The following is a 27,884-nucleotide window of genomic DNA, read 5'->3' as shown; positions in this document are numbered from 1 at the left end:
TCAGATGTTTGATTTCATTATGATTCAGGCCCTCAAAAAAGCGTGTACATTATGGACTGAAACTGCAAATGGGGTATTGATATGACTTCATGCAAATTATTTGATCGTAGCGGCATTGAAAATCGTGTGATAGTATGCAATCTTGTGACCCCAAGGCTCAGCCGGTCTTGACATTCTCTGGCCGCGTCTCACAAGGCGGATCAAGCTTGCACTCTTCCCTCAGACGACGCTCTTCACGCCATTTCGGTCCTTTCAAGATCACGACTAGGAGCAATGGCGACGTACAGAGCATCACAAGAGCAACGAATGTAAAGCACCAGCCACGGCCCATGGATGACAACATGAGGTCAACCACGGCTGTGGCACCAGCTCCAAGCAAACACCGGACAAAGTTATTGGCGGCAGTCGCCTTAGCAGCTTGAGTTGGATATAGATCAACCAGTAGTGTACCAACAGTATTGAAAGATCCCGTCAGCGAGAGTCCCATGACGAATAGGATGGTGGTCGGCGCAGCGAGATGGACACCGTAGTTCAAACACCATCCAAAGGCCACAATACTCAGGCTTCCAATCGTCAGTAGAGGAAATGCAATTTGAAGACGAGCTTTTTCGATGGGAAAATGTCGCAGGTCTACAAAGCGATTCTTGACCAGTGGGAAGTTCATTTGCTTTGCCAGTCGGCGATAGTTGAAGTCCAGAAATTTGCCGTTCAGAATAGATGCGATGGTAGCGCCAAGACCAAATGGAATATAGCACAGGCCAATCTGAAGATCGTCCAGCCCGTACAATTCGCTGTAGATCGAGGGAATAGTGGCACTGACATCGTAGAAACCTGCAAATAGAATTGCATTGCAGAAAAGAATGATGCTGGTATCTTTCTGGAACACGATGCTGAGTGTCTTAAAAGGATTTGGAAAGCTCAGCTTCTGCTTTTCCGAAGCCACTGGAGAGTCGATTCCTTCTGCCCTGGCTTTGCGGGACTTGAGGTAACTTATCAGAGACATATTCCATTTCTGCGGCGGCAAAGACCCATCGCCTACAACACCACGAGCAGTCTCCGGAAAGAAGATCAGAAATGGGACAAGGAAAGCACCCGCAAAAATGGCGAGGAACCAGAAGATCGCTCTCCATCCGAGATATTGGGCCAATAGACCTCCAATGACGGGGCCAACTGAGGGACCTAAGAGTGAACCTGCTGTGACGAAGCCCATGTATGAGCCTCGCTCGGCGACAGTAGCAACATCGGAGACGACGCCAGAGGACAAAGCAATGGTGGTGCTACTTCCTGCACTTTGTAAACACCGAAGGACGAACAGTGCGGCATAATTATTTTGTAAGGCCAATCCAATGTTGGCAGCAATGTAGAGCGTAAAGCATACCATGTAAGCTGGTCGTCTGCCGGCCTTATCGGCGAAATCTCCGATGAACATCGGCGATAGGCCTTGGAAAATCTGTGCTCGGCGTGTTAGCTTCATCGCCGAGACAGGTTTTTCGTACTGCAGTTTTTAGATGAACAAACCATATAACTTGTCAAAGTAAGATTAATTAGTGAATTAGACACATGAAGATCTTCCGCAAGAGTGTTCAACGCTGGGAAGTAGATCTGTGAAGAGACCGGGGAGAAAAACCCCGCCCAAGAGGCTATAAACACAATAATTTGCTTTTGATGAGGTGTGAAGACTGAATAGTCGACATTGTCGACCTCTCTACTGTCTCCTGCATGGTCTTGAGGTGTTTCTGGATCAATCTCAGTAGATTTCTCCATGTCCGTGGGATGTTAGGAGGGAATGATATGTCCCGGAAAAATAACAGATCGACGAGCAAAACCCTGTTTATGCTGCCATGACTAACCTGCAGGAGAAGTACATTCTGACTTTCAAAAAATCACTTCGTCCACCTTGGAATGTGGAGCTTTAAATTTGCCGTTTACCCGAAGTATCTGACCTTATCATGGCTTAGCTCCGGATCCTTACGTCCGGTCCCGTAGAGATAAACATTTGAAAAGATATTCTACAGACTACAAGTTTATGCTCACGCCAACTAAATATTCATCAAATACAGACTCATAGATTTCTATGTCATTGCCGTGCCTTGACAGCCTCTCGGCACGCCTGCAAAAAGATTTGGCAAAACTCCCACACTTCTGCATAGGTATTATACAATGGCGCAGGCGCCACTCGAACCACGTCGGGTTTTCTCTCGTCGACAACAACCCCGTTCTCTTCCAGGTGGTGAAGGACATGGTCCAACAGCCCAGGCTGGAGCCGCAAGCTCAGTTGAGCTCCTCTTTCTGCTGGGTTGGACGGTGTAATGAGCGTGAACGGCTTGTCTTCGGGTGGGGAATCTAGAGGGTACTTGAGTAGCAGATGCTCGAGATAACCCGTCAAATTTAAAGACTTTTGTCGAATCTCCTTCATTGTCGTCCGGTTGAAGATTTCGAGGGATGCAATGACGGCATTAATATCCAAGACCGAGGGATTTGAAAGTTGAAAGCCGGCAGCACCGGGTTGGGGAACGAATTCTAGAATGATCAGTATCCGGATCGCTCATATCGCATACTTCAATGGAACATACCGTTCACCATTTGGAAGCGGGTTTTGCTATCGTGGCCCCACCAACCTGAGAAGCGGGGGCGAAATGCATCCTGGCCATCTTTCTGTTCTTCATCCACGTGGCCGTGGCGTTCGTGAACAAATAGGCCAGCCATTCCGCCTGGTCCACTGTTGATGTACTTGTATGTACACCAGGCTGCAAAATCCACATTCCAGTCATGCAGCTTGAGATCTACATTTCCAGCAGCATGGGCACAATCCCAGCCGATCAAAATGCCTTTCGATTGAGCATGTGCTGTGATACGTTCGATATCAAAGTACTGGCCCGTGTAGAATTGAACTGCTGAAAGCATGACCAGTGCCGTACTGGAGGCATTGTCATCAATTACCTGAAGGATCTGCTCTGTTGTCAAGATTGGGTGATCAGGGTCCTGTGGTTCGATCAGGACCATTGCATCCTTTGGATCGAGATTGTGGTGCCGGATTTGCGACTCGACTGCGTACTGAGGTATATGTTAGAATTAATAGCTAAACAACCACAAGGCGTTGTGGAAATTGAGCAACATACATGGTCACTGGGAAATGCTTTGCCCTCCAAAATGATTTTATACTTTTCCTGGGTGGGACGGTAGAAGCTGGCCATGAGAAGGTGAAGATTGGCAGTCAAGGTGCCCATGACTGCCACCTCACTCTGCAAAGCTCCTACCAACGGGGCCATCAACTTTGCCGCCGCAGTGTCGACATCGACAAATGGAGGGAGTAGTTCGTCATCGTGTGGAACAAAGTGCCCCGTCACGCCCTTTGTCGCCCAGGTGCGCAAATACCGTTCAATGTATCTCCGGGTGTTGTGAGGCTGGACACCAAGAGAGTTTCCACAGAAATAGATACATTTCGGGTCTAAAGCTTCATCCGTATCTTATCAAAGGTCAACTGCCATCAAATGTTTGCCGATTTTGTCGCGGTACATACCTCCATCTGCTGCAAGAGTTGTTCGCTTCAGATCCTTTTTTGAGGGAATGATAAATTCTTTCCGAAAGTCACGAAGAGGATCCTGTGCATCGAGCGCCTCGGCATAGTCCTTCTTGTAGGCTCTGATATCATCTTGATATGGGAGTGGAGGACCCGATGTCATCGCACGAAGATGTTGTCTCGAGCCCATGGTGATGATGGTCGTGTGGCCCAGCGGGAGTCTTCTTTAGTCCGATTTGCTGATGAAATGAACACAAAGTATCAAAGAACAAGGATATCACTTGAGCACCCCGCGATTCATTTGGCTGATTCAATATTCTGCCGCCAACTCCCGCTTTACACCACCTTCCCGATTTAGACTATACGATATCAATGCAATGGCTTGCTAAATTCCAACAGCTTATCATAGAAAAGCCCCGGTTTGGGAACAGAATAAGGCCTCGGTATTGGGGCAATTGCATGCGTTGTAAAAGAAGGCAATCCAGGTGGATGAAATTTTTTCCACAGCACTTCTCCTCTTTCGACACTAAAATATAGAATTGCATAGTATAGATTAGTGCTCAGTCTACCACATCACAACCTTGAAAATCCACACATTTTAAATATTTGAGCCTTGTAAGTAATTCGATATTTGAACCAATCTATGCGCAGATGATACAAGTCTATGTTTCTCTAATAACAACCTCCAAACTTCTAAACATTAGAAACTTCAGATGTTGGAACTCATACAGCACAACTGCATCCATGAGCCTTGAGGACTGGACAAGAAATGGGAGCAACATGATCTTACTTGAACAACCCTCGAACTGGGCACCGAATTTGGAAGAGAAGTTGGAATATGTCGTCGATTTTTCGAATGCTTCCAAGGCCACCCCTAGGAAGGCACCGATGGACCTACCTCAGTATGTTACAATGAGTGAATTTATGAATTTGAGGACTTCAAATGTCCGTATAAAGGTCTCGGTAGGAGGCTCGTGCTAAATTCGCAGAAAAGTCTCGCTGGCTTACCCGATACTGAACAAACGTTGTAAAAGCGCTAATTCACTCTCTTGCCCTGAGAACTTCGATTAGACAAGCTCTCTATTTACTTGCCAATTTCTTCACGCTTCCGTTCATTTCGGAGACTTTTCTTCACGTCAAACTTCACGATTCTAATACTGTCATTAACGTGTATTATTTGGGTGCTCCTTTCATTTGTTAATATTGAAGTGAGGCAATCTCGGGCTTACCTATTTGGGCACCCATAGTTCAAACATATCTATAGTCAATATCATGTTTTCTTGGGTGATAAGTTCTTCTTGTAATTGGAGATTGTACCCGTGGATATGTATAATTGATCGGTTTTACCTATCAGTGTATACTGCGAGTCTGTGACTGCATGGTCGAAGATCCGAATGGTCTACGGAGTACAGCGTTGGGATAAGTCGTTTAAAGCTTGTAAGCAATGATAGTTTACTTATAAGTTTCAACAGTTAATGTTGATAATTTCATTTTTCTACTTAATATAAGAACGCATGCACCCCGCGATTCATTTTACAACTCAACGATTCTGCCATCTTTCTCCGCTTACGCTGACCAATCGCGCCACTGCCGATCTGACAAACCCGAGATAATTAGATGAAACGATACGGTTGAATCGTAACTAAACCTACACCTTTTGACCTTCCACCCCTGAACGACTCATATTACACGTCTGCAATATGACCCGATCTCTGTGGTCATCCACAACCGCCCGCCGGTTATCCCAGCAACCGTGCCGTCGATTCCTTTCAACCTCTCGTCCCGCAACACTCTCCGCATTCTCCGTCGGCGAAATCACTCCTCGCCGGAAAACATTTGTCGCCTCTGCGCCGCTATACAGACCTTCCGTTCCGCGATCATTGATCTCCTGCTCTCGCTTGCATGCACCCATTGCCTCTTTTTCGTCTTCGTCCGTTCGATCCGCCACCAAGATCACTCAAAACCCGAGATCCGGGGAAGATGGAGAGACTCTTATGATTAACATCTCGCCTCGTGCTGCGGAGGTAAGTTGATGATTATGTTATCCAGTTCTTCCTTCTTGTTTGAGAGGATGGGAAGCTGCTTTGTTCCTGTTGGCTGTGAGGACAAGGAAAGTTGAACCTCGGCTTAAGCCAGTTTGACGCTCATCCTTGTACATACGACCATAGGGTGTGGAGAACAGGGCTTCCCGTCCGCTCAGCCGTACTTAAGCCACACGCCGGTTAGTTAGTAGTATGGTGGGTGACCACATGCGAATCCTGACTGTTGTATGTTTTTGCTTTTTTTTTTTTTTTTTTTTTTTTGGCGTCGTGTTGATTTATTTCGCCTTTCATAAACTGACTATGTACTAGCGTCTTCGCGATATTACCGACCCATCCTCCTCTCCCTCTGCAACACAAGAAGAGAATCCTTACCACCACCTCCGTATCACCGTCACCAGTGGTGGGTGCCATGGGTTCCAGTACATGATGTCGCTAGAGTCAGCGTCCAAAATCGACCCCGAGGAGGACACTATCTTCGAAGGTGAAGAGGCCGAGACAGCTTCAGAGGCTACCGGAGGAGCTAAGGTCGTTATGGACGAGCCATCGTTGGAGCTTTTGTCTGGTAGTACCGTCGACTACACGACTGAGTTGATTGGAAGCCAGTTCACGATAGTGGACAACCCGCGAGCAACTAGTAACTGTGGCTGTGGGACGAGCTTTGATGTGATGGATTAGACATGAGCATTGGAAAATTCCCATCTTTGTATTAAATTTTCACTTTCTCGCTTTTGCGTGTACAGATATAGCATTTGTGGGCGGTTAGATAGACTAATTTGCATGTTATACCCCTCTCTCAACACTATCAACCTTCATTATCTAAGTGTAAATGGGCGTACGACTACATAGTTGAGAACGAAGTAGAATCATTGCATCTATGCATTTCATCAAGTCTTTTTTTTTCTTCTAGCTCACACCTGACACTCGCCTCGGGAATTAAATCGCCCGGGGCAAAAGAAGAACAACAGACCGGGGCAAATCTGAGAAATCGTACGCCCTCCCAAGCCATCGCAGAAGCCTGGCCTGATTTTGAATCCATAGGGACTCCATGAAACCAAAGGACCAGGGAAACACAAAAAGATTCACAAAAATAGAAAACGAAAAAAATGGAAAAAGAGTATAGAAGCATTGCGATGAGGACAAGATGGGAAATGGGGAGAAAACAAGGGGGAGCGGGATAATAATATGTAAGAAAAATCATCTCGAGTCATGTCCGTTCTTTCTTGCATGTAAAAGTCCATTCTTCACTTTTTTTGACAACCTGTCAGATAGACACATCGGGAATGGAACATGATTTGTCTAGGGACGGGGCGCTTAGTAGACTCGGGCAAGGTTGCGCAGGTACCAGTCCACCAGGCGGCGACCGGTCTTGGTCTCGCTGACGTGGATCAGGTCATCCTCGAGAGCGTAGTCGAGGTCGTTAGAGATGGTGGAGTCACCCTCAAGCAAGCTGCCCTCGACCCAGCGGATCTGGCGGCTGCGCTGCTTGTTCACCAGCAACCAGGAGCGGAGCTGCTCGGGCTGCACCTCAAGGAAGCCAGCCAACTTCTTCAGGTCCATGGTGGTGTAGAGCTTCAGGTATGAGCGGATGGTAGGGTTGAACAGGGTGTTCTTGACCTCATCCATGAAGATGGCGGTGTGGTGGTCGACGGGGTCGACGTTGTAGGCAGGGTTCTCGAAGTCAGGAGGAGTGGGGCTGATGAACTTGGGGCAGGAGGAGCGGAACAGCTCCTCGAAGACGGGCAGGGCCTCGGGGCCTCCACGCTGCATGCGGTGGAACTGCTCACCGTACTTCTCACGGACGGCAGTGTGGATGGTGTCATCCAGGCGAGTGGGGTGCAGAGCCACGCAGATGGCAATCAGAGCGAGCATCTGGTCGTTCTTCTTGGCGATGGCGTCGTAGTTGTTACCGCCCTTCTGGAAGTTCTTGGTCCGGGAGACGTAGACCAGGATGTGGCTGAACATGCGGATGGCGTCGGCGTAACGGCGCATCATCATGTAGGAGAAACCGACGTAGTAGTACGTGGTGAAGTGAGCGGCCATCACGCGGGCAAACATGGCCTTCTTGTTCATCTCGATATCGTCGAGAGTCTTCAGGGCGAGACTGAAGTCACCAAGCAGGCAGTGCACGCGCAACAGACCGACAATGGAGAAGTAACCCAGCATCTTGTAGAGTGGGCGGGATCCGTACTCGCCGGCAACAGCGAGGGGGTCATCGCCCCGCTTGATGGCGGCCAGCTGCTCATTGATCTGAGAGCGCTGGATGAGCGAGTAGAGGACGTTAAGAACGGAGTAGCAGCCCCATGTGTTGGGGTTCTCACGAAGCACCTGGGCCTCCTCCTCGTTGGATCCAGTGCGAGCGATCCGGGTACGGTAGCGGCAGAAGGATTCGAATTGGTAGATGAACTCGTCAATAACATCCCAGGCCCAGTAGTACTATAATATTGGGGACATGGTTAGCCTGGTATCCACAATTCTCCTTTGCCAAGCTTCATTTTCTTTGTTTGAAGACCGGGTTGAAGAATCACCCAAAGCACCTACCGAGGGAACCTCCAGGTCCACGGGACCTTCCGAGTTCAGGATGTAGTGGAAGAGACTGCAGTAGTTATCGTAGCTAGCGAACTTGGTCTCCAGAGTCGCCTGGTATTCCAGCGGGGTAGCGGCGGCGGCCAGCTGTGCCTGAATGTCCTGGGTTTGTGAACCACCAAGGGAAGTTGTCCGGTCCAGCTCGCTCATGCTGTCATCAAAGTTGACCTGCTCACGGTAGTCGTTGGCCATAGTCTCCTCCTCGACATCAGACTCATCATTCAGGCTGGGGCGCGCATTGGCGCGGTCTTCGTACGACATTGTGGGAGTAGTGGGAGGCAAGGGATTGCGTGTAGGAGGTAAGTGGAGAGAAGAGAAGGATTTCTCTGTTTCGAGATGCCGAGATGACGGCAAAGGGCGGAAGGAAGGGTTGAGTGGTGGGGGTGCACGTCCGTCGTCGGCGTGTGGGATTTACCGCTAGAAGTTGAATTTTGAGGGTTTTCGCTTCGGTGTTTGTGCTTATCTTATCTGCGCATAAAATGGTGGATGACTCAGCTTTGTGTTATGCTCCTAGTTGGTTACGTGTTATAGCGATGACATCAAAATGTATCTATCAAGCTCGTTTTATAAATTGGAAGGCTTTTTTAGTTTTATTCAATATTTCATGCACCCTTGAAATGTGACCATCCAACGTGGAAATCCTCTCATGAAAAGCTTCTCAAAGAAGGGCTTATACAGAAGTTCAATATGGCCAAGTATGTCAAAAAAATCAGATTATATCGTACGGAATATCAATCAACATAATAATTCCACGTTACATAAAGCAGTAAAATTACCAAAATGGCAAAATTCATTAATACTGGTCCGTGAGCTAGTAAGTCTCCAGTTGCCGAAGGGCTTCCGCGTCCCCAGGGATAGTTGTTGAACCGGAATAGTCTTTCGGTGTGGAGGTGAGGATGACAAGCTTGTGGCATGCCTTCCATCTCTGAAAGAACCCATATCAATCGATTTCACCCTTCTGTTATCATCAACATTCATTTGAACACATTCCGCTCAGGTGCTTCTGACCAGAACCCACACGTGCGAGGCCCGACGAGTAACGACCCTTTGAATCCCAGCTCAAAATCCCGCTTTGATAGCTCAACTGATCTCTTCGTCTCCAGCCAGATCTTTTTAGGAAAAAATTTTGCGTTTCACTCTTTAGTTTGCATCCATTGCAAGGATACGTGCCGACTTTGTCAATACCAATGACCCCATGACACCGTGGGCATATTATATTGTCATTTGCATACCGTGATTTCCCATCTCTTGCCCTTGGGATTCGGAGCCATCTAGAATCGCAATGATCTCAGGAGAAAGGTTCGCAGTCCCGCGCTGGGACAACGTAATAATTGTGTTGATGGAGTCTGCAATCGTTTTGAACCTCTGGCTGAGACCAAATCCAAGGCGAGAGAGCTCGAGAAATACATCCCTCGCTTCGACAACCTCGTGTATCTGATAAAGAAGAGCTTGAAGGCCTGATTTGACTATAGTAATCAACTGACTTGGGATATACCTGAGTCCATATGAAGTGCGGTAGAGACGAAGACACTGCTTCATTTCCTCCATATGAACGCGCCAGTTCTGCCGTAATTCTTGAACTTTGGATACTTGTGAATCACGTTCAATGAGCACTTTAAGGAGGTTCGTAACCGCTTGGAGGCATTGAAGACTGTGAGAATGTCAGAGAGGTCAAGAAAGATATCACGAGGCATTGGGGGACATACCGGGGGATGAGAAGCTGTGGCATCGGCTCTTTTCCGGTTTGTAAGGCATCAGGCCATGCTGACAGCCAGTGCTGTAATTCTTCATACCGGTCCTTTGCCTTACTTAAGAGACTAGGGCAATCTCCACAAAAGTCCTCCTCATTTAAGAGGTCATGAATGCGAGCCAGGCTCTCTGTTAATCTGGCGACCCCAATTCGGATTTGAGGGAGACGTGCTGGCTGGGTCAAGGAAGTGATCTGATTTAACAGCGGATATGGAGTCCAATCACAATCATGGTCCCCACCAACTTCGATCTCATATATAGGCCGCACTGAGGTGGTATCTCCATCTCTCTGGAGCGTCGTGGACATCTGTCTAGTTAACGGTCAGCGGGATTTCGTCTTTAATCGTCACAGAAGTTACTCACAGATTCAAGCTAGCTATACTCCATGCTGTGATGGTGCGGACTTTCACCATTTCAGGCGATAAGTTACTTCCACGCTTCTTGGTATTTCGATGCGCAAATAATCCCAAGCCCCGTGCCATCTGGATCGCAAGTCCTAGCATCTGCCAAGCTAAGTTGGTCTTTCCCTGGCATGATAACCTATTGAGCTCTATCAGCCTTTGCTTCAAGCCGATTCAATTGCAAAACTCTGGAGAACCACATACACATGACACATAAAGAGAAGAGCCTGGACATTTGACAAACGCGGTTCTCCTTCTTCGGCCCGCAGTAACCTCTCTGCCTCCTCAAGGAATTTTTGACCACGCGAGAACTTGTCGTCGGGGTCTGAGAAGACACTCGGACGATCCGAATAAATCTATTTGAGTCAGAAATACAGAATATAATGTTTGCGACAGCAAACATTGTGGGGGGATGTTTCATACACTAGCCATGGCCAAGAGGCTGTTGACCAGCACTGGAGAACAAAACTCCGACTCAGCCTCCCCGCGTCTCATGTGTTCAAGGAATATGCTTTGATCCAGGAACTGGACACATGGATGATCCCATATGAAGTACAGCGAAACAAGATGCGACACAAGGTCATTGTCGTCAGTGACTACTGTCCACGGTTTGGCTGGGACTTCCAAGAAGGGCACATCGCAAAGACTCTCCAAGGATACTCGTGCATATGGGTGAAATGAAGCCTTTGGTGAGGTCTGCTTATCCTGCTTGGGATGACCGATGGAATTCCTCCTCGGCTGGGGCTGTGCTATGACATCCAAGTCCATATCCATATATTCTGATAATGGCAAACTCAAAATCGCAGCCAATGAAGCGTTTGGATCCGAGGACTTCATTTCAGGACACTCAAATGCAAGGGCGATCTCACTCATAGGCACATCACTCCTCCTCAGCACCTTCGCCAATTCATTCAACTCTTTGTTATCTGCGAGGCGTATTTTCGTTATTACTGAACCAAGCAAAATTTTCCAATACATTAACTCCTCGATTGTTCGTTTGATGCCGACTTTGCGCCTCAGATCCTTGCTTCGGTCGAAATGACATTTGTCCCCGGCGCCTGCAATGATACAAGCTTTGCACGGGCCAGGCTCTCCAGAGCACTAAAAATGTGATACCTGTCAGCTTAAGTTTTGATCCGCAATCCATCTTCGGATCCCTGGGAACAAAAAAACTTACCTTCCTTTTCGCTGCTTTACATGTCAAACATGCGGTAGAGTTCTTTTTAGGCCTACCGACGGCCATCGATGATTGTGATTTGACTATGCGTCGTGGGCCTGGCGCCAGTGGAACGAAAGGCTTGGAAGTGTCGTGGGAGCTCATTTTTTGCGACTAATATGTTCTAACGTGTAGGTGTGCGTGTATTTGTGTATCATCTTGTACTGGCAAGCTTTTTAGAAATCTACCGCCAACCAGTCTGTTTTGACGATGAAAGCTACAAACGAGGGGTTAGCCGCTCGCCTCGCACCTTACAAAAGAAAGAGGTATCACTGACCATTATAGACTCATTATATCACCAGCTTGTTCGTATATGGCGCAAAATTGATTCAACTGATTCATGAAATCATGTATATGCCTCCCGGAGTTCAGGGGTACAAGCTGGCCTGCTGAGATGTCGCGATCTTTTTGCTTCTTTATAGCCTCAAAAACTAAAAAGTGGGAGAACGAAAGCTTTTAAGAAAGATTCGACCTGCAGATGACAAAGCACAAATCAGAGGGGCATCTCTGGTACAAACATAGGGTCAGTCACACAGCCCGGATGGTGGCTCGGTTGCCCAATATTGAACACAGGTGATTGGAGAGAACATCTAGCATGTCAAATTTGCGTTGACGTACCAGACAAGGGGGGTTCAATGTCTCCATTAAAATCAAAAGGAGACTAGACCGGAATCTTGTTCACTGGGAGATTTGTGAAGGAGCCGATGCGGGATCGTGAGCGCCATCGCCCAACTAGGAAACAGTCAAAATACCGGGTCGAAACAAGGGCGTGCCGTTGGAAAGTGACAAAGAAAACAGAAGAAACTTAACAGCCAACCAAACCGCAAGGATTCGAGGGACCAAGACCCATTCATTATTAGATTACCACGAGGTCGAAAGGGAAATTACGTCGGCAGAGCCCAACTGATGATCATTTGAGTCCCTATCCAATCATCCTGGACTCTCTACGACATGAACTTGGGGTCAGATATGGCTGCACCCTGAGAGATTCATCATATTCTTTGAGTTTTAATCGGTTCATTTCCCCGGAACTTTTTGCCTCCATTGTCTTTTGTAAGAATTTCCCAATGCGTTTATCCCGGCACCACGTGGATTTGAACCCAAGGAAAAACCATCCAAAGTATCGAGTGATATTGCTCCACATGGCCCCACCGAAGCTCAAGAGTCGGGAAAAATTACGAACTGTGACGATACATGCGCAACAAGTTTCGCGCTCTTACTTTCAGGGCTGGATTGTCATTCAGGCTGGTCCCGGATTTGTATGATGTGGCAAGCAGGAACAAGTTTGATATCTTTATCTGCTTGGGGATGTTGCCACCACAGCTGTTAGGTCAAAAGTCTTTCGGCCGGTGGGTGGATCAAATCTTGAGTACTAATTTAGCGATGAACTGCCACATATGAATCGCACATCCTTGTAATCAGAAGCAAACATGACCCTGTTTATGATGTTTGCCTGCAACCAATGGCTTGGAATCAAGCGACTGGTCTGGAGATAAATTAATAATTGAAAGTGATCGGGACGATCTCGGTGACGAATGACTCAAAAAGTCATAATATACTTTCCAGTTACAGCCTCCAGATGCAAATCACAATCCTTTTTCCGAGGCACTTGATTGGCCGGGCGATAGCCGTCCAATCGGGTTAGGTGTAGCCGCCTCCTTGACTAACCATACTTTGCAAATGAATTGCTAGAGAATGCCTCGTTTATGTTTCCATTTCTTTTTTTCTTTTTCGTTTGTCTTTTCCTTTTTTCTTTTCCGGTTTCTTGTTTCCTGTGCCCCTGGAATTCTTTTTTTTGCCCACGCAGTTGCAGCCTTGCAGCCTTGCAGGGTAAGTACTGGCTATGACGTTGAAGTATGAAACGCAAGGGAGGATCATGTTCACATCGGAGGAATCCATGTCCCTTTGAAGTCATAGCTCTGCAAACTTCTACTTCTATATTCAACTCTAATTCTTTCTTCATCCACGACTTTCGGTTAAACATACCTTAAACCATCATGTACTTTGTACTCTCTACAGTACTCCGTACTTTTTTGTCTATACATAGATGCGATTAGCCGCACATCTCACAATTTCCCCTCAATCTCCACCCAACACGGGCCACTAGTTATGTGCATCGCACATCATTGCCGTTTTTGAAAGACCCCAAGCAAATATACCGGAAATACATCAAATGTTTGCTATCAGTTCCAAATGAATACATGGCTGCATAAACTCTAATTTGAGAGGCTGGTCAAGATGGAAACCTTGCAATCAGCCCTTTTTTCAGGTCGCCTCGCAGATCCAAATGTGCATGCGGCCGTAAGGTGGACTGGGATCACGACCAGAATAGAGGGAATATTGTACATCTGACGGGATCTATATCCGTGCTTCCTCCAGTGCCCAATTGGACTGTCCGTCCATCCTGCGTAAACTTGAGTGATTATCACACCGAAGTTCCACTTTGGTGCAAATGGTCATTCTTCCAAATGTTGGAACTTACTGACATCAACATGGCTATCGGTTTAAGGCCATAGAATGTCTCTCTTCCCCGCACTTTTTCTTCCCTCTCTTTCGCTTTCCATCTCATGATTACGCTGACTAGCCAAAATGAAAAAAGGGAGAATTTTCTTAGCAGGATACTTAATCCCGACGACAGAAGATCGACACTGCACCTTGTCAGGTTCGGACCACATATTACCTTCCGAACCATCCTGCCTGGAAAAACCTCAGCTCCTGCCCAACGCACTCGAAATATTGATCACCCTAGATTGAATACGTACGTTTGTAGTATCATCTCCGCTTGTCGGCAGGGTTTATACTGGTATGACCATTGATTCGGGAACAAGTTTCCTAGGAAGCTGCACACTCATTTAATTGGGTAAAACCGCTGTAATCGTAACCTTCATTGAAGTACTCTCTTAGCCTTGTTCAATAAAGATGAAACCTTTTTCCGTTAGTGTCATGCGGTTTCCCTTCCGTTGGTTGGTGGAAATAGGGGTGGAATTCTTTGTGAAGGGAGATGGAAATGGGGGCTGAGCTATTCATGCATGACCCTTTTGTTTGACAGCTCGGTTTTCTCGGCTTTTTGTCTAATCACTCTCACCGTCGGTTTCTTCTTGAGATTCCAGTCGTACTTTTGTCATAAGTGAGGGGCTATTATGTTTGCGCGATTCATTACCTACGATTACGTTTTCTTTCCACTTTTTAGATAGACCATTTTTGAGATCCGGTTTGACTACCATATCAAGGGCCCCTGTGCTCTGGGCGTAATCTGGAGTATAACGATCCGAGCCGTAGTTTTCCTGACGCGTGGCAGCCATTGCTCCAAGAGCTGTTAAATCAATGTTTGCTTGTAATTTGCCATAGTAGGTTGTGAACAGCCTTCTCCAGCATTCACAGATGATTAAGGGAATTGCGCAAATACTGGGATCCTATCTATCCTAGTCCAAATGTTCAATAACCCTGGAATGAAGTACTGTGGATTCGGTAGTGATCAATACTTGATACCGGATGTTATATCTGCTCTCCTCTGCATTTTATGAGAATCATAAGATTATGCTTAATCAATTTCTACATATGTATCAACATTGGAGCCTTGATGATCGATATCTCTACAAACCATGCTCTTGTTTCGATCTAGTGTAATATATAATACATATATTGGAAACTTGAAGATAATCGCAGCTAACTTTGATAAAAAAAATGAATGGTACTATGGATACAATAGGGTATGTGCAAACAATCTTGTGAGGATACAGTATAAGTATGGGAATTTGTGGAGAGAAATAAAGAAGAACATACAGTGGTATCCCATGAGTCTGCGTTTACTCCTTGGATTATATAGTAGCTTTCTGCACCCTTTTTCTGACGTAGCAGAACTTTCATTCATATTAATTATTTTGAATAGCTAATAAAAACCGATAATTTCCAATCAAATGGCAGTATTTATTCTATCCAAGTAAGGCCGGGGTAAAAGAACGCTAAAACAACAACAATAATTTCACAATCAATGAGAAGGTTAAGACGGTGAGTCAAATATGAAAGGCGGCAATGAGTGGGCGATGTAGAAGTAGACGCTACATATACTAATAGAGCACCACTGTACTCCATATACGCTGAATTGGTAAAACCATTCCAACATTTGAACGCACAGGTAGCCGAATTTCTCAGGCTCACTTTGATTCTCTGTTCGCTTTCCATGGCAAATTTCCGCCTTTGAAAAACTCCTTCTGATTAACAAAGCAGACTGCTAATCTGTAATGGTATTTCCATCACCGTCTCCCACAGTTCCTCCATCTTGTTTCCATTGATACCAATCTAACCATTGACTGGCTCAATACCTCTATGATGGCATCATCCACATCTACACCATCAGCTGGAGAGGCGAACCCGGCTGGCTCTTCATCTCAACGCAATCTGAAAGCCGCGGACCGTCTCGTTGATAGGTAAGATCCATGCGATACTGCTAGATTGTTCCTATCTAACCACAAAGCCCAATTAGCCTATTCCTGAACCCCGAGTACAGTGACATGGAGATTATCTGCGGTAGCAGAACCTTCCAAGCTCACCGGGTCATAGTGTGTTCCCGGTCAGACTGGTTCAAGAAGGCCTGCGGCAGTGAATTCAAGGTACATCTTACCACCGAAGGAGACCACCGCTAACAAGATTTGATATCAGGAAGCTTCTGGAAAGATCAAACTACCAGACAAAGATGCGATCCTAATCGAGGTTGTGCTGGAATTTCTTTACAAGAATGAATACACTGTGGATGGAATGGCCCAGGATACATGCACTCCAGCCGACGAGAATTCTCCACTTACAAACCAATTCGGAACTAAGAAGAGAAAACCAAAATTTAATGCAAAGGAGTCCCCATCAAAGCGTCAGAAGCCGGCAGCCATGAACTTTTACGTCCCAGAGGAGGACAAGACCCCAGAGATGACCAAGGACGTTAATCTGGACGCGGAACCGTGGTCGACCAACTGGCCCCCTTTGTCTAAGTGTCCCGCAAGCTATTTCCATGCCAGAGTTTTTGCAGAAGCTGACTACTTCATGATCGAGGAACTAAAACAAGCCGCAAAGAGCAAATTTAACAAATCGCTCTATGCCTGTGATACAACCTGGCGATTGGAACTTCTCATTCTAGAATTGTGGTCCCAGCGAGCCGACTATGGAGAGCTGCGGTCTATTCTCATGAAATTTGTTACGATGCAGATGGGAACTATGCACAAAGTCTTCATCCAGCTAGACCGCAAGTTCCTCGAGGCCGTCCCTCGATTTACGGCAGACTTTGCCTGGGACTACATTGAGTGGCAGCGTGAAAATTCGAAAGATACAAGAAAGGAATGAATGACTGGAATGTTTCATCATCGTGAGCAAAGGTGATTTAATGTATGAAGATCAATGGAGCATTAAATTAAGTCTGTACTGCGAAAAGCACCCAGAAGAGTTAGCAACAGAGCAATATTCATTCTATCAATCGTTGAAACCCCCAAATGTCATGCAGTTTCGATCCTTCTATCAAGTGATTGTTTTGGTGATCAAGAATTCTACCCCATGTTACCCCTTTTTGGTGATATGCATGCTGGTTTTCCAAAAGAGGGAAGTCTATGGAGGATCCGCAATTCCGATCTAGTAGTAATCTACGCCGATAGATTTTCTGTATAACTATGTTGAATCATGAAGATGTTGATATTTCACAGATCCGAGTTCGAGTTGACTCTCCAGGAAGCCATGACGTACGCAGGCATACGTATGCAAAAGTCAGCGACTGCATAAAACTTCAATTGCATCATTTTTCCACTTCTTTCACCGACGGTATACATACTCTCCCAAGGCATTTATCTCCCTTTATCATTCTCTCCACGGCTATCATCGGTAATATGGCAACTAAGTGGGCCCTTTGATAGATAAGGGTGGACTATCGATGTCATTAGCAGGGCGTAACATCCCACTTGCACACACATTGTCATCAATTTTCTACATTTGGGATTCTGTGATTTGTGTAACATGCACGAGGCTACGTTTGATAATTCAAGATGGATTCTGTTGGAGGGCGAATTGGTGTCATCGATGGCAAATTTCTTTATTCTCGGCGAAGAAATTTCTTCGGCCCGCAATCCGATTAGACAAAGTCCGGGGCAAACCGCAGATCGGAGATATAATAAGAGAGTGGTTTCCACTGTCAATTCCACTGTTTTCTATTATCTGCAATCCTATAAACATCTGAATAAAAGGTCATTGTTCAATTGTGTGTCGTTGCACTATTACCTCCCCCCACTTTGTTCAATCCGTTCCCAAAACAAATCCACCACGAGTGACTCATCCTCAACCAAACTTGTACTCTCCCTCAGGAATCACACTGTTCTATTCCAATTGACCCTACATACCTCGTCTCATTCATTTCCTCATCATGGGTTCCATCTCTCCAAACTTGGCCGAGCTTGACGGCTCCAACTTCAACATCACCCGATCCACTCAATTGCGCGATGTCCCACTACCCGGTTCTCCTGAGGAACTAAGCCACTCGCACTGTACTGACCATATGGTCACTGTGCGATGGACTAACACCAATGGCTGGGAGACACCTGAGGTCAAGCCGTACCAGAACCTGAGTATCCCACCGACAGCTACATGCCTTCACTACGCCACCGAGTGTTTCGAGGGCCTGAAGGTTTACCGTGGCTACGACGGCAAGCTGCGCCTTTTCCGACCAGACCTCAACGGCCAGCGTCTGAGCGGCAGCGCGCAAAGATCTTCTCTCCCCAGCTTCAAGTTCGACGAACTAAAGAAGCTGATCGCCAAATTGATGCAAATTGACGGCTCACGTATGTCTCATCAATACTGACTCACATCAAATGCTAATCTACTATATCTAGGCTGGCTACCGAAGGAACGCCCCGGTTCATTCCTCTATATCCGTCCTACAATGATTGGCAATGGTCCCCACCTCGGCGTCCAGGTCCCCAAGGAAGCCCTCCTATACATTATTGCCGTCCCCTGGCCCGATTTCACAAAGATGAAGAAGGAAGGCCAGACCGAGCCTTCGAAGGGTCTGAGACTGTACGGCTCGAACCCTGATACCATCCGCGCCTGGCCTGGCGGTTTCGGGTATGCTAAGCTCGGTGCCAACTATGGCCCTTCGTTGCAAGCGCATGGACAGGCACAGGCATTGGGATTTGACCAGATTCTATGGCTATTCGGTGAGGATCGGCAGGTGACTGAGGCGGGTGCGAGTAACTTCTTCATTATCATGCACAATGCCGATACGGGCAAATTGGAGCTTGTAACCGCTCCTTTGGAGAACCAGCTGATTTTGCCTGGTATCACCCGCCGCAGTGTTTTGGAGTTGGTTTCTGAGAAGCTTTCTAAGAATGCTGTTGGTTCGCTGGAGCCGCTGCAGGTTGTGGAGCGGACTTTGACTATTGGGGAGATTGAGAAGGCTGCGGCTGAGGGTCGAATTGTTGAGTCGTTTGTCTCCGGCACTGCTGTGAGTTTTCTTTGGGTCAGATGTGATTGGGTTGTGTGCTGACGACATTCATAGTATTTTATCACTCCAGTTGCTATGATCCGCAATATCGATACTGATATCAGCACCTTGGGTCCTGATGGTCAGTCCGCGGGCTATGCTGCGCAGATTAAGTCGTGGTTGGAGGCTATCATGTATGGCAAGGAGGAGCATGAATGGGCTTATGTGATAGAGGGCGAGGAAAAGCAGGTGTCTCTCTAAAGTAAAGGGTAGAGACCTGCATGCATTGTTTCGGCTTTGAGCTTTGACTCAATCGGATTCATTGGCTGGAGCATAGATGAAAATAGACTTTGGGTACTTCCATCAATATGAATGATTATGCACTGCACAACAGTTCAACTGCACAATCATCGTTTCAACCACCGTTTCCAAATAACCGTGATTAAGCCAATTGTGTTACGATAGAGCTACAATGAAGAGGTAGATTACTCAGAAGTAGTCAATTGATGTAAAGATACCCCAACACAAGAGCTAAAACTGAGGACAAAGTTTTCTTTTCAGGGTATGAAAAAAATTGAAGACCAGGCAATGAGGGCCGTTCTTCCCGTTTATTCCATCCACAGTTGCGAGTAGACCCCGCCGGTAGCCACCAAGCCAACCACGCATAGACGTAGTAGGAAGGATAAGACGTACCCGCACACATCTACAGACGACGACCACGGCGACCACCCTTGCGACGAGTAGAGTCGGAGGGAGTGGGGGTGACGTCCTCAATGCGACCAATGCGCATACCGGCACGGGCAAGAGCACGGAGAGCGGACTGGGCACCGGGACCGGGGGTCTTGGTGCCGTTACCACCAGTGGCACGGATCTTGATGTGGAGGGCGTTGATGCCGAGCTCCTTGCAGCGGACAGCGACGTCCTGAGCAGCCAGCATGGCAGCGTAGGGGGAGGACTCGTCACGGTCAGCCTTGACCTTCATACCACCGGTAACACGGACGATGGTTTCACGGCCGCTGTAGAGAACTTGTTAGCCAATTGATCTTCAAGTCCGGATTGCCCCGCCATGCGCCATTCCACAATTTGAATATATCAGGCGCAGAGCTTTCTTGGACTTTGTAGGTGGAAAACGTACGAAAGATCGGTAACGTGAACGAAGGTGTCGTTGAAGGAGGCGAAGATGCGGGCAACACCGAAAACGAGCTTGCCTGTATGCGCTAGTCAGAACATGCTCATAATCAAAAAATCGTGGAATTCAACGTACCATCACCGGCGAGGGGGCCGAGGGAGACGTTCTCCTTAGCGGCGGCGGGAGCCTTCTTAGTGGGGGCCATTGCGACTGTTGGATGGAGTTGGCGTGGATGGAATACGGAACTGAAAGAAGAAGAAAAGGAAATCGAAATGGATGAAAAAAAAGTGGATGTGTGCCCTCGGCTTCAAGTGGATGCTGATTGGCTACTAGTCTGGTAGTGGGCAAGCGAGATGCTGACATAAGGTAGTAAATGTTTCCACGGGTTGCAGTCGGGCCGAAGGGCGGTGAGTTCTTAGCTCTGCACATCTATTTAAATTTTCTTCCAGACGTTTTCATCTTACACTTTCTTGTCATTGCAAATCATCTTCAGACGTCTGGAGATACCGTGGAACATCGGCATCTTGGACGGCAAAGATACATTGAGCCAATTTACTAACATATTACGACGGGATCGACAGTGAGACGCAGTACACCCTGTTGAGGTTGCTGGCGTGAGACATTACCAGGATGGGACGCACCAAGCAAGATGCCTCAATCGGCATCATCGGAATGGGTGACATGGGCAAGATGTATGCCCAACGCCTGAGTGATGCAGGATGGAGGTAAATACCACCTTGTTTTTGTGTTCCTCACAACACACATCTCAATCAGGTAAGCTTTGCTCCTTTGCTATTAATTTCCCTCTCCCCCTTTCGAATGATGACTTGAGTGCATTTGGCTCGAGTATGGTCTGGTGGTTACTGCCTAGCCATTCTGGTCGGTGGTGTACGCCAGGCTGTCGATGATGTAAATATCTCGCTACCTTAAATTTTTCTTGTCTGAAAGTTCTTTGAACTTATCGAAATTGTCCTTGTTATTGGTTACTACTGTTGCTATTGAGAACATGCGCTAATCAGTGAATCTGATAGGTCCCCATACTTGACATACGATCCTTATGATTTATGTTTTGATACGACTCAGCCACAACCCTGGAGGTTATCAGTTACTAACATCTTTGCTTTCATTTCATAAGGATAAACGCTTGTGACAGAACTGAGAATTATGAATCATTACAAAAAGAATTTGCCTCTAAAGTACGTCTCCCGCTGGGGTCATCCCGCCCAGACACTCATCGTATATAGCAAATGGTCACGATCTTTCCCAATGGTCATCTGGTTTCCAGAATTAGCGATTTCATTCTTTACAGTGTAGAAGCCGGTGTGATCGACCGAGTTGTCGCACAGTACGGGCCATGTATGTTCGGACCCATTTGACCCAAGCTTCAAGACCAGTATATGTCTGACACTTGGAATAATAAAGCTACCAAGCAAGGTGCCATCGTCGGTGGCCAAACGTCGTGCAAGGCCCCGGAACTTGCCGCATTCGAAAAGCACCTCCCAGCCGATGTAGAGATCGTATCCTGCCACTCGCTGCACGGACCCAAAGTCAATCCGAAAGGACAGCCTCTGGTAAGGGGTTTCATGCCCTTCAGGCAAACCAGACTAGCCCGACACTGACAGGGCATAAACTAGGTTATCATTCAACACCGTGCTTCTGATGAAAGCGTCCAATTCGTTGAAGAAGTCCTCTCCTCTTTCGGATCCAAACATGTCCACCTTACTGGAGAGATGCATGATCGAATCACAGCCGACACCCAGGCCGTTACGCATGCCGCCTTCCTGAGCATGGGCACCGCATGGCAGGCCAACGAACAGTTCCCCTGGGAGATGTCACGGTGGGTTGGCGGTATTGAGAATGTCAAGATCAACATCACCTTGCGCATCTATTCGAACAAATGGCATGTCTACGCCGGCCTCGCCATCCTCAACCCGGCTGCCAAGCAGCAGATTCGACAGTATGCTGAGTCGGTGACTGATTTGTATAAGTTGATGATTGGGGGACACCGGGAAGAGCTCAAGCGTCGGGTCAAGGCTGCGGGTGCATACGTGTTCCGAGAGGGCACAGAAGGACAAGATCTCCTGTTGAAGGATGAAGTGCTAGATCGATTCTCTCTGTCCAACCGATCCCGGGAGAAGTCACCACCGAACAGCCACCTGAGTCTGCTTGCTATTGTGGACTGCTGGTCCAAACTTGGCATCGTGCCCTATGATCATATGATCTGCTCCACCCCGGTATGTGACGAACGGCCCATGGGTTGGTTTGAGTCAGTGTTAACGAGGTCATAGCTTTTCCGTCTCTGGTTGGGTGTGACTGAATATTTGTTCCGCAACGCCGAACTTCTCGAGGAAGCTTTGGATACCGCCATTGATGATACCACTTTCCGGTCGGATGACCTGGAGTTTACATTTGCGGCACGCGTAAGTCATAAGCATCTTTGAGATATGTGGAGACTGTACTGATGGATTGAATTTTCACCAGGCTTGGTCTGACTGTGTCACCTTCGGAGACTTCGAGGTCTACCGCGATCGCTTTGAACGCATCGCCGATTACTTTGCTCCCCGTTTCCCTGAGGCGGCCACCCTTGGAAACGAAATGATGAAGACGATCCTGGAGAAGACCACAAACAACCCTTGAAACGTGATATTAGGAGCTTTATGACTAGGAACAGCTGAGCCAGATATTTACGTCTAGACGTCGGTGTATGATAGTGCAAACTTGGTGAAAGTGACCTATTTTCCGGGGCCCAATAATCCTCTACTTAGGAGCCTACATAAGTAGGTAATCAAACTATTTTTTGGGTCATAAATGAGTTGGAATGCGTGTGCACATGTAATATGACCGAGGCTCAGTACCAAAAGATGCGATATAATCTCATAAGAGCCATGTGCATTGAGCCCCTCGATACGTTTGACTACATTTCGATAGATCAATGAAATGGTCAACTAATAACAGGAAGTTCAAGGTGAGAAGGTCTTTTTCTAGTCACGCGATGTTCATTCGTTACGATATGTTGTACATCATCCACATGTGCAAAATTACACATGCTAGATCTCGAAGCGTACTATTGGGAGCCCATGCTCATAAATACAGAAAAAAATGATTACAAGAGAAAACAAATAAAAATGATTCAATTTAACAACTAATTTTACCTTTTTTTAAAACACTCATCTCCTGTTGTGTCTCGAATACTACGTTGGTTGATTAGAGCCGATAAGCCTTAGTCATCCATGTTTCATGGATCAGGTTGAACCGATCCGTGTGGGACAATAAAGAGTCCTAGAAGTGATCGTCCTTTTGAGACGTGAACTCTTACTTTCACTACACATTTTGTGTTTATGGCAGATGCAGGTGCTCTGTGATCATTAGGACTACGACCCGTGATTGTGTGGAGGCTCTCCCCCTCCCTTACGATTTCGCTTCCCCATAACCCCAAACCCTTGCGCCGCGACTCTACCTTCCAACCGAACTCCAATGCAGCCCCTCGACACACGGGATATTTGCCACAGGTGATAGACTGCCTCGGTGGCTAGATGGAGCTCTATGGCTTCCGGACACACTTCAGCGTTCTCCGCGTCCACCCAGCACCGTGCCCTGGGTGATGGTCGCTCGTCATTCAGCCACGACGGCGGTTCGGCTGACGGAAGTTATATCGATGGAGCTCCCCGATCAGTGCGCAATGGACGTTCAGGGTCCGGAGGCAGCATCTCAACAGCTCCTCGTGGAGCGTCACTGGCCCCCTCCTTTGGCGGGCCAGGTAGTTTCAGTGCGGAGCTCAAGAGCATGAATTCCCGCACCTCGACCCCCCGCCCCGATGGCACGTATGCGAGACGAGCGAGCAAATCGATCGGCGAAGACGATTTACCCACAACCGAGGAGCGACAGGCTATTATTCGAGACAAGATCGCGAAGGAAATGAAAATTAAGACCGGGACCGAGAACATGCTGGAGGCGCTATACGCAAAACCTCCTAAACAGACCAAGGAACAGCGCCTACGGGTGGAGTCGGAATTGAGCTCATCCAACCGCAAACTGGCCGAGTTACAACACGAACTGGAAGAAGAGCTGTTACGTGCGCAGGCGCCGTCAACCACTCCCCCACGCAGCCGTCTTTCGAGCCTTTTCAGAGGGAGTCCAATGCGTTCACCGTCCCGCAATCACAACCTCAATACTGCTGGCCCCTTCGATGAGGAGCGAGATGAGGATGATGAAGGAGAAATAGAGTCCCCGACGTTCGTCCTTACAGAAACCCTCCAGGCCCTTGAAATTGAAGGAATGTCGCCTGATTTCTACGTCGAACGCGCAAACAGCTTGGTTGAGCTGTTCAAACGATACCCCACACTGAAGTATGATCTCGCGTGGTCTGTATTTGGACTACGGGTTCAAGTCATGCTTCTTGGCGACAGTAAAGAAGTGGTGGCTGCTGGCTATCGGTTAACTCGTTACGCCATTGCGGATCGAAAATCACTCCAGACTATTCGAGCATTGCACACCGATGAACTTGTGATACTATCACTCGTCAAGGAGAGCAAAGCCAGCATCGAAAGGGAACAAGCTTTGAAGTTCGTGAGAGCCTTCCTCGATGTGAAAGACGGAGTCAAGGAGATATCTCGTGCCATCGTGCGAACAATTGTCTCCATTGCAGAGCATCATGATGACCGCTTACGGAACATATCAATCATGACCTTGGCGGAGATGTTGGTCAAAGACCCCGAGCTTGTGGCTTCCGCGGGCGGATTCGCAGCTCTGCATGATGCTCTGTCCGAAGGTACATTCGGTGCCTCGGAGAGTTTGATTTCCAGTTTTTTGCATGTTCTCGATACTCCACACAGCCGAAAGTACTTACAAGGCTGCGAGCTAGAAGCCGTCCTGGCACCTTTCACCGACTCTTTAGCTGATTCTTTGCGCAATGGCCGCCTAAAATCTGCCGCCCGAGCAATCTCCGCGATGCTCAAAACCTGGCCCGGTCTAGTGATCCTTGCAAGACACCAGGCAAAACCATTGCGTTCTCTCCTTGAGTCACTCCAGTATCCCGACTCCCAAGCTCGTGACCTCATCATGGAGTTACTATTCGATGCTCTACGAATAAAGCCTCCATCCTGGTCATCTTCTTTTCTTGCGGGTAGAAGACTCACGACCTATGGTCGAGTATCGAACCTACGCTCCGATACCGACTCTAAACACCCACGCAGCTTTGGGGATAGCACTTCCAACAAGTTTGACCTGACGGCACACTTCTCCACCCTTATCCTGGCAGCCTTGGTTGCTGCAGGCTTACCAAAGGTAGGAAACCACCCGGGGCCTAGAATGTTTGCGCGGAGCTAATCCATCATAGGCACTCTCGGATCTCATTGAGGATGAAACAGATCCTTCACTCAGACGCAAAGCCACGCTCCTCTTGACGGAAGTTCTTAAGCTGGCACATCACTCATTACCAGCCACTGTCAGTGCAAATTTGCAAGTTCTTCCACATCTACTCCCAGCTGCGATAAAATTTGAGACCGAGAACCATGATGTTTCGACTTCAACAATCTTCCAAATCGAAAGCATCAACCGAACATTGGCACGCTCCGGAGCTGTTCCCAATGGAGTCGGACGATACAATGTGGACACGGACATATCGACTTCTCTACTACCGAGTGAGCAGGGCAAAGATAAACTGACCTACTCCATGGATGAGACTCAGTTCCGTAATGCCATTTTGGAGACTCACGTCTTAAATACCGTCAATTATATCAAGTGGAAATGGGATCTCATCCATCGTCTTGTGGAGGGTCCCCTTACCAATCCCAAGCGAATGGATGAGGCCATTAAGGGTTCCAAGTTCATGAAGCGGCTTGTTGGGTTTTATCGGCCTTTTAAATATCGCTTTTCCATGGTCCCGAACACCAAGCCAAACCAGCGCTATGTCCGGACTGGCTGTGCCTTGATGCGCACTCTTGTTCAAACCCCAGAGGGGACCAAGTACCTCGCCGAGAACAAGTTTCTGCGGCAAGTCGCCGAATGTCTGGCACAATTGGATCGCATGAGTGGGTTGACCTCTGCCAATCCATTGTTCTCACGAGAGCAAATGGGCAGTACCTTAAGTGGAGGATACTTCGCAATGCTAGGGACATTGAGCGCTGATGCGAACGGACTACTCATGATGGAAAGGTGGCATATGTTGAACATGTTCTATCACATCATCGAATTGCAAGATCGCAATGACCTGATCCAAACCCTATTGGGCAACATGGATTATAGTCGAGAGAGTCATCTCAGAGTTATGCTTTCCAAAGCGCTCACCATCGGTTCAAAGGAGATTCGTATATTTGCAACCAGACTTCTCCGAAAATATGCGGTCGGCGATGTTGCAGTGTCCCCCCACGTGGCTATTGGCAATGCGGAATGGGTGGTGAAGCTTCTTGTGACTCAATTATACGACCCTGATGTCACAGTCTGCCAGGTAGCCGTGAAGATCCTTGAAGAGGCGTGCAACCAACGAGACTATCTTGAGTTCGTGGTCAAATGTCGACCCTCTCTTGACCATCTGGGTGAGATTGGCGCACCGCTCCTTCTGCGCTTTTTGTCAACGTCTGTTGGCTACCATTATCTGGATGGCCTAGATTATATCACACAGGAGATGGACGACTGGTTCCTCGGCCGAAACGACTCTTACGTTGGCCTTGTGGAGGCAGCTTTATCTCGGGCCTATGTTGATCAACCGCGCCGCAATAGTTTTGTACCGGAGGATTTGGTCGACATGCAGGATATCGGAGTCGTCCCGCCTCATTTCTACCGAGAACTCGCTCGAACGGCCGAAGGCTGTAGGCTACTAGAGCAGTCTGGTCACTTCAATGAATTTGCGTGGACAATTCGCGATTTCCGCCTGGACGAGGAAGATCATGAGGCGCTTCTTAAGGTGAAGGGATGTCTCTGGGCCGTAGGCAATGTTGGTTCAATGGAGCTTGGTGCACCTTTCCTTGAAAAGGAAATCGTACAATGCATTGTTGCCATTGCTGAAAGCGCTGGGGTTCTGACCATGCGAGGCACCGCCTTTTTCGTCCTCGGCTTGATATCTCGCAGTCGGCATGGGCTCAAGGTACTTCGCGGTATGGGATGGGATTCGGCTATTGACCAAGAAGGTGATTCGCTAGGTCTTTGTCTTCCCACAGACTTCCGCAAGCTGTTTTTGGTAAGTTACCACTCCAACCGCACCACGTTCCACCGCTGACAAGCATAGATTTCCTTCCCTGGTTACAACTCTGAGGCGAAACGTACTCCGCAAGATAGACTCAAGGAAGCTACCACCGATTCAGACCCCACCAACCAAAAGATCTTGAAGCTCGTTGTCGACATGGGAAATACCGTTTTATCCAAACGATCCGCGTCGGACTTACACGGGTAATTCATCATTTTTCTTTGTCTGAGAGCACATTCTGACCAAGGTTTATTTAGTATGAAATCCAAGCAGCCTGAAAGATTCCACCAAGTCCACCTTTTCCGAAAAACACTCTGCATCCTCGAAAGCCATCACTTCCGACTACCAGCGCGGCGGTTTGCCCTCGATCTTTTCGATAAGAGCGTCATGAGGCGCATAGTCCTCGAAGAAGATTCCGAGTCGGATTCGGACTCTTCCACATAGTGTTCACGATATCCAAATAATAAACTGGCTTTTCATATTTACAGTGTTTGGCCCTACTCATTGCTTTCACTTTTCTCACAAGGGGCGTGGCGTCTGCAATGATTTATACACATTTCCAATCTATAAACGACAGTCTCAAAGGATTGAATCATGGTCTGATTTCATATCTT

The 27,884-nt window shown here is 47.6% G+C and overlaps 9 protein-coding genes across 9 annotated transcripts; 5 read left to right on the top strand and 4 right to left on the bottom strand.

Moving 5' to 3' along the window:
* Window positions 1-157: 157 nt before the first annotated feature.
* Window positions 158-3,710, bottom strand: bna5-1 (kynureninase; the record flags this gene model as incomplete). The annotated part of the gene is made up of 6 exons (XM_057134071.1): window positions 158-1,450; window positions 1,519-1,758; window positions 2,096-2,520; window positions 2,574-3,054; window positions 3,120-3,466; window positions 3,521-3,710. The coding sequence occupies 6 exons, from the start codon at window positions 3,708-3,710 to the stop codon at window positions 158-160; spliced, it is 2,976 nt and encodes a 991-aa protein (XP_057000007.1).
* A 1,510-nt stretch (window positions 3,711-5,220) lies between these two features.
* N7520_000135 (HesB/IscA family protein) lies at window positions 5,221-6,237 on the top strand (the record flags this gene model as incomplete). Its single annotated transcript, XM_057134070.1, has 2 exons — window positions 5,221-5,544; window positions 5,872-6,237. The coding sequence occupies 2 exons, from the start codon at window positions 5,221-5,223 to the stop codon at window positions 6,235-6,237; spliced, it is 690 nt and encodes a 229-aa protein (XP_057000006.1).
* A 636-nt stretch (window positions 6,238-6,873) lies between these two features.
* Window positions 6,874-8,406, bottom strand: N7520_000134 (putative eukaryotic translation initiation factor 3 subunit EifCl; the record flags this gene model as incomplete). The annotated part of the gene is made up of 2 exons (XM_057134069.1): window positions 6,874-7,995; window positions 8,101-8,406. The coding sequence occupies 2 exons, from the start codon at window positions 8,404-8,406 to the stop codon at window positions 6,874-6,876; spliced, it is 1,428 nt and encodes a 475-aa protein (XP_057000005.1).
* Window positions 8,407-9,357: 951 nt separating this feature from the next.
* Window positions 9,358-11,616, bottom strand: N7520_000133 (putative C6 transcription factor; the record flags this gene model as incomplete). The annotated part of the gene is made up of 6 exons (XM_057134068.1): window positions 9,358-9,796; window positions 9,852-10,205; window positions 10,258-10,434; window positions 10,500-10,651; window positions 10,719-11,396; window positions 11,473-11,616. The coding sequence occupies 6 exons, from the start codon at window positions 11,614-11,616 to the stop codon at window positions 9,358-9,360; spliced, it is 1,944 nt and encodes a 647-aa protein (XP_057000004.1).
* Window positions 11,617-15,840: 4,224 nt separating this feature from the next.
* Window positions 15,841-16,842, top strand: N7520_000132 (BTB/POZ domain-containing protein; the record flags this gene model as incomplete). Its single annotated transcript, XM_057134067.1, has 3 exons — window positions 15,841-15,938; window positions 15,995-16,121; window positions 16,171-16,842. 3 exons carry the CDS (start codon window positions 15,841-15,843, stop codon window positions 16,840-16,842), a joined length of 897 nt encoding a protein of 298 aa, XP_057000003.1.
* A 1,063-nt stretch (window positions 16,843-17,905) lies between these two features.
* Window positions 17,906-19,222, top strand: N7520_000131 (branched-chain amino acid aminotransferase, cytosolic; the record flags this gene model as incomplete). The annotated part of the gene is made up of 3 exons (XM_057134066.1): window positions 17,906-18,320; window positions 18,372-18,982; window positions 19,037-19,222. 3 exons carry the CDS (start codon window positions 17,906-17,908, stop codon window positions 19,220-19,222), a joined length of 1,212 nt encoding a protein of 403 aa, XP_057000002.1.
* Window positions 19,223-19,664: 442 nt separating this feature from the next.
* Window positions 19,665-20,295, bottom strand: N7520_000130 (40S ribosomal protein uS11; the record flags this gene model as incomplete). Its single annotated transcript, XM_057134065.1, has 3 exons — window positions 19,665-19,977; window positions 20,097-20,169; window positions 20,226-20,295. 3 exons carry the CDS (start codon window positions 20,293-20,295, stop codon window positions 19,665-19,667), a joined length of 456 nt encoding a protein of 151 aa, XP_057000001.1.
* A 425-nt stretch (window positions 20,296-20,720) lies between these two features.
* Window positions 20,721-22,727, top strand: N7520_000129 (prephenate dehydrogenase (NADP(+)); the record flags this gene model as incomplete). The annotated part of the gene is made up of 7 exons (XM_057134064.1): window positions 20,721-20,815; window positions 21,226-21,286; window positions 21,335-21,446; window positions 21,513-21,661; window positions 21,725-22,324; window positions 22,379-22,510; window positions 22,572-22,727. The coding sequence occupies 7 exons, from the start codon at window positions 20,721-20,723 to the stop codon at window positions 22,725-22,727; spliced, it is 1,305 nt and encodes a 434-aa protein (XP_057000000.1).
* A 906-nt stretch (window positions 22,728-23,633) lies between these two features.
* On the top strand, window positions 23,634-27,714 carry N7520_000128 (putative cytosolic regulator Pianissimo; the record flags this gene model as incomplete). The annotated part of the gene is made up of 4 exons (XM_057134063.1): window positions 23,634-25,373; window positions 25,426-27,264; window positions 27,313-27,473; window positions 27,528-27,714. 4 exons carry the CDS (start codon window positions 23,634-23,636, stop codon window positions 27,712-27,714), a joined length of 3,927 nt encoding a protein of 1,308 aa, XP_056999999.1.
* Window positions 27,715-27,884: the final 170 nt, after the last annotated feature.

Source organism: Penicillium odoratum (assembly GCF_028828045.1).
Source record: "Penicillium odoratum strain IBT 22623 chromosome Unknown utg000001l_segment0_segment0, whole genome shotgun sequence".
Lineage (NCBI taxonomy): Eukaryota > Fungi > Ascomycota > Eurotiomycetes > Eurotiales > Aspergillaceae > Penicillium > Penicillium odoratum.
This window is presented reverse-complemented; position numbering and strand designations above follow the sequence as displayed.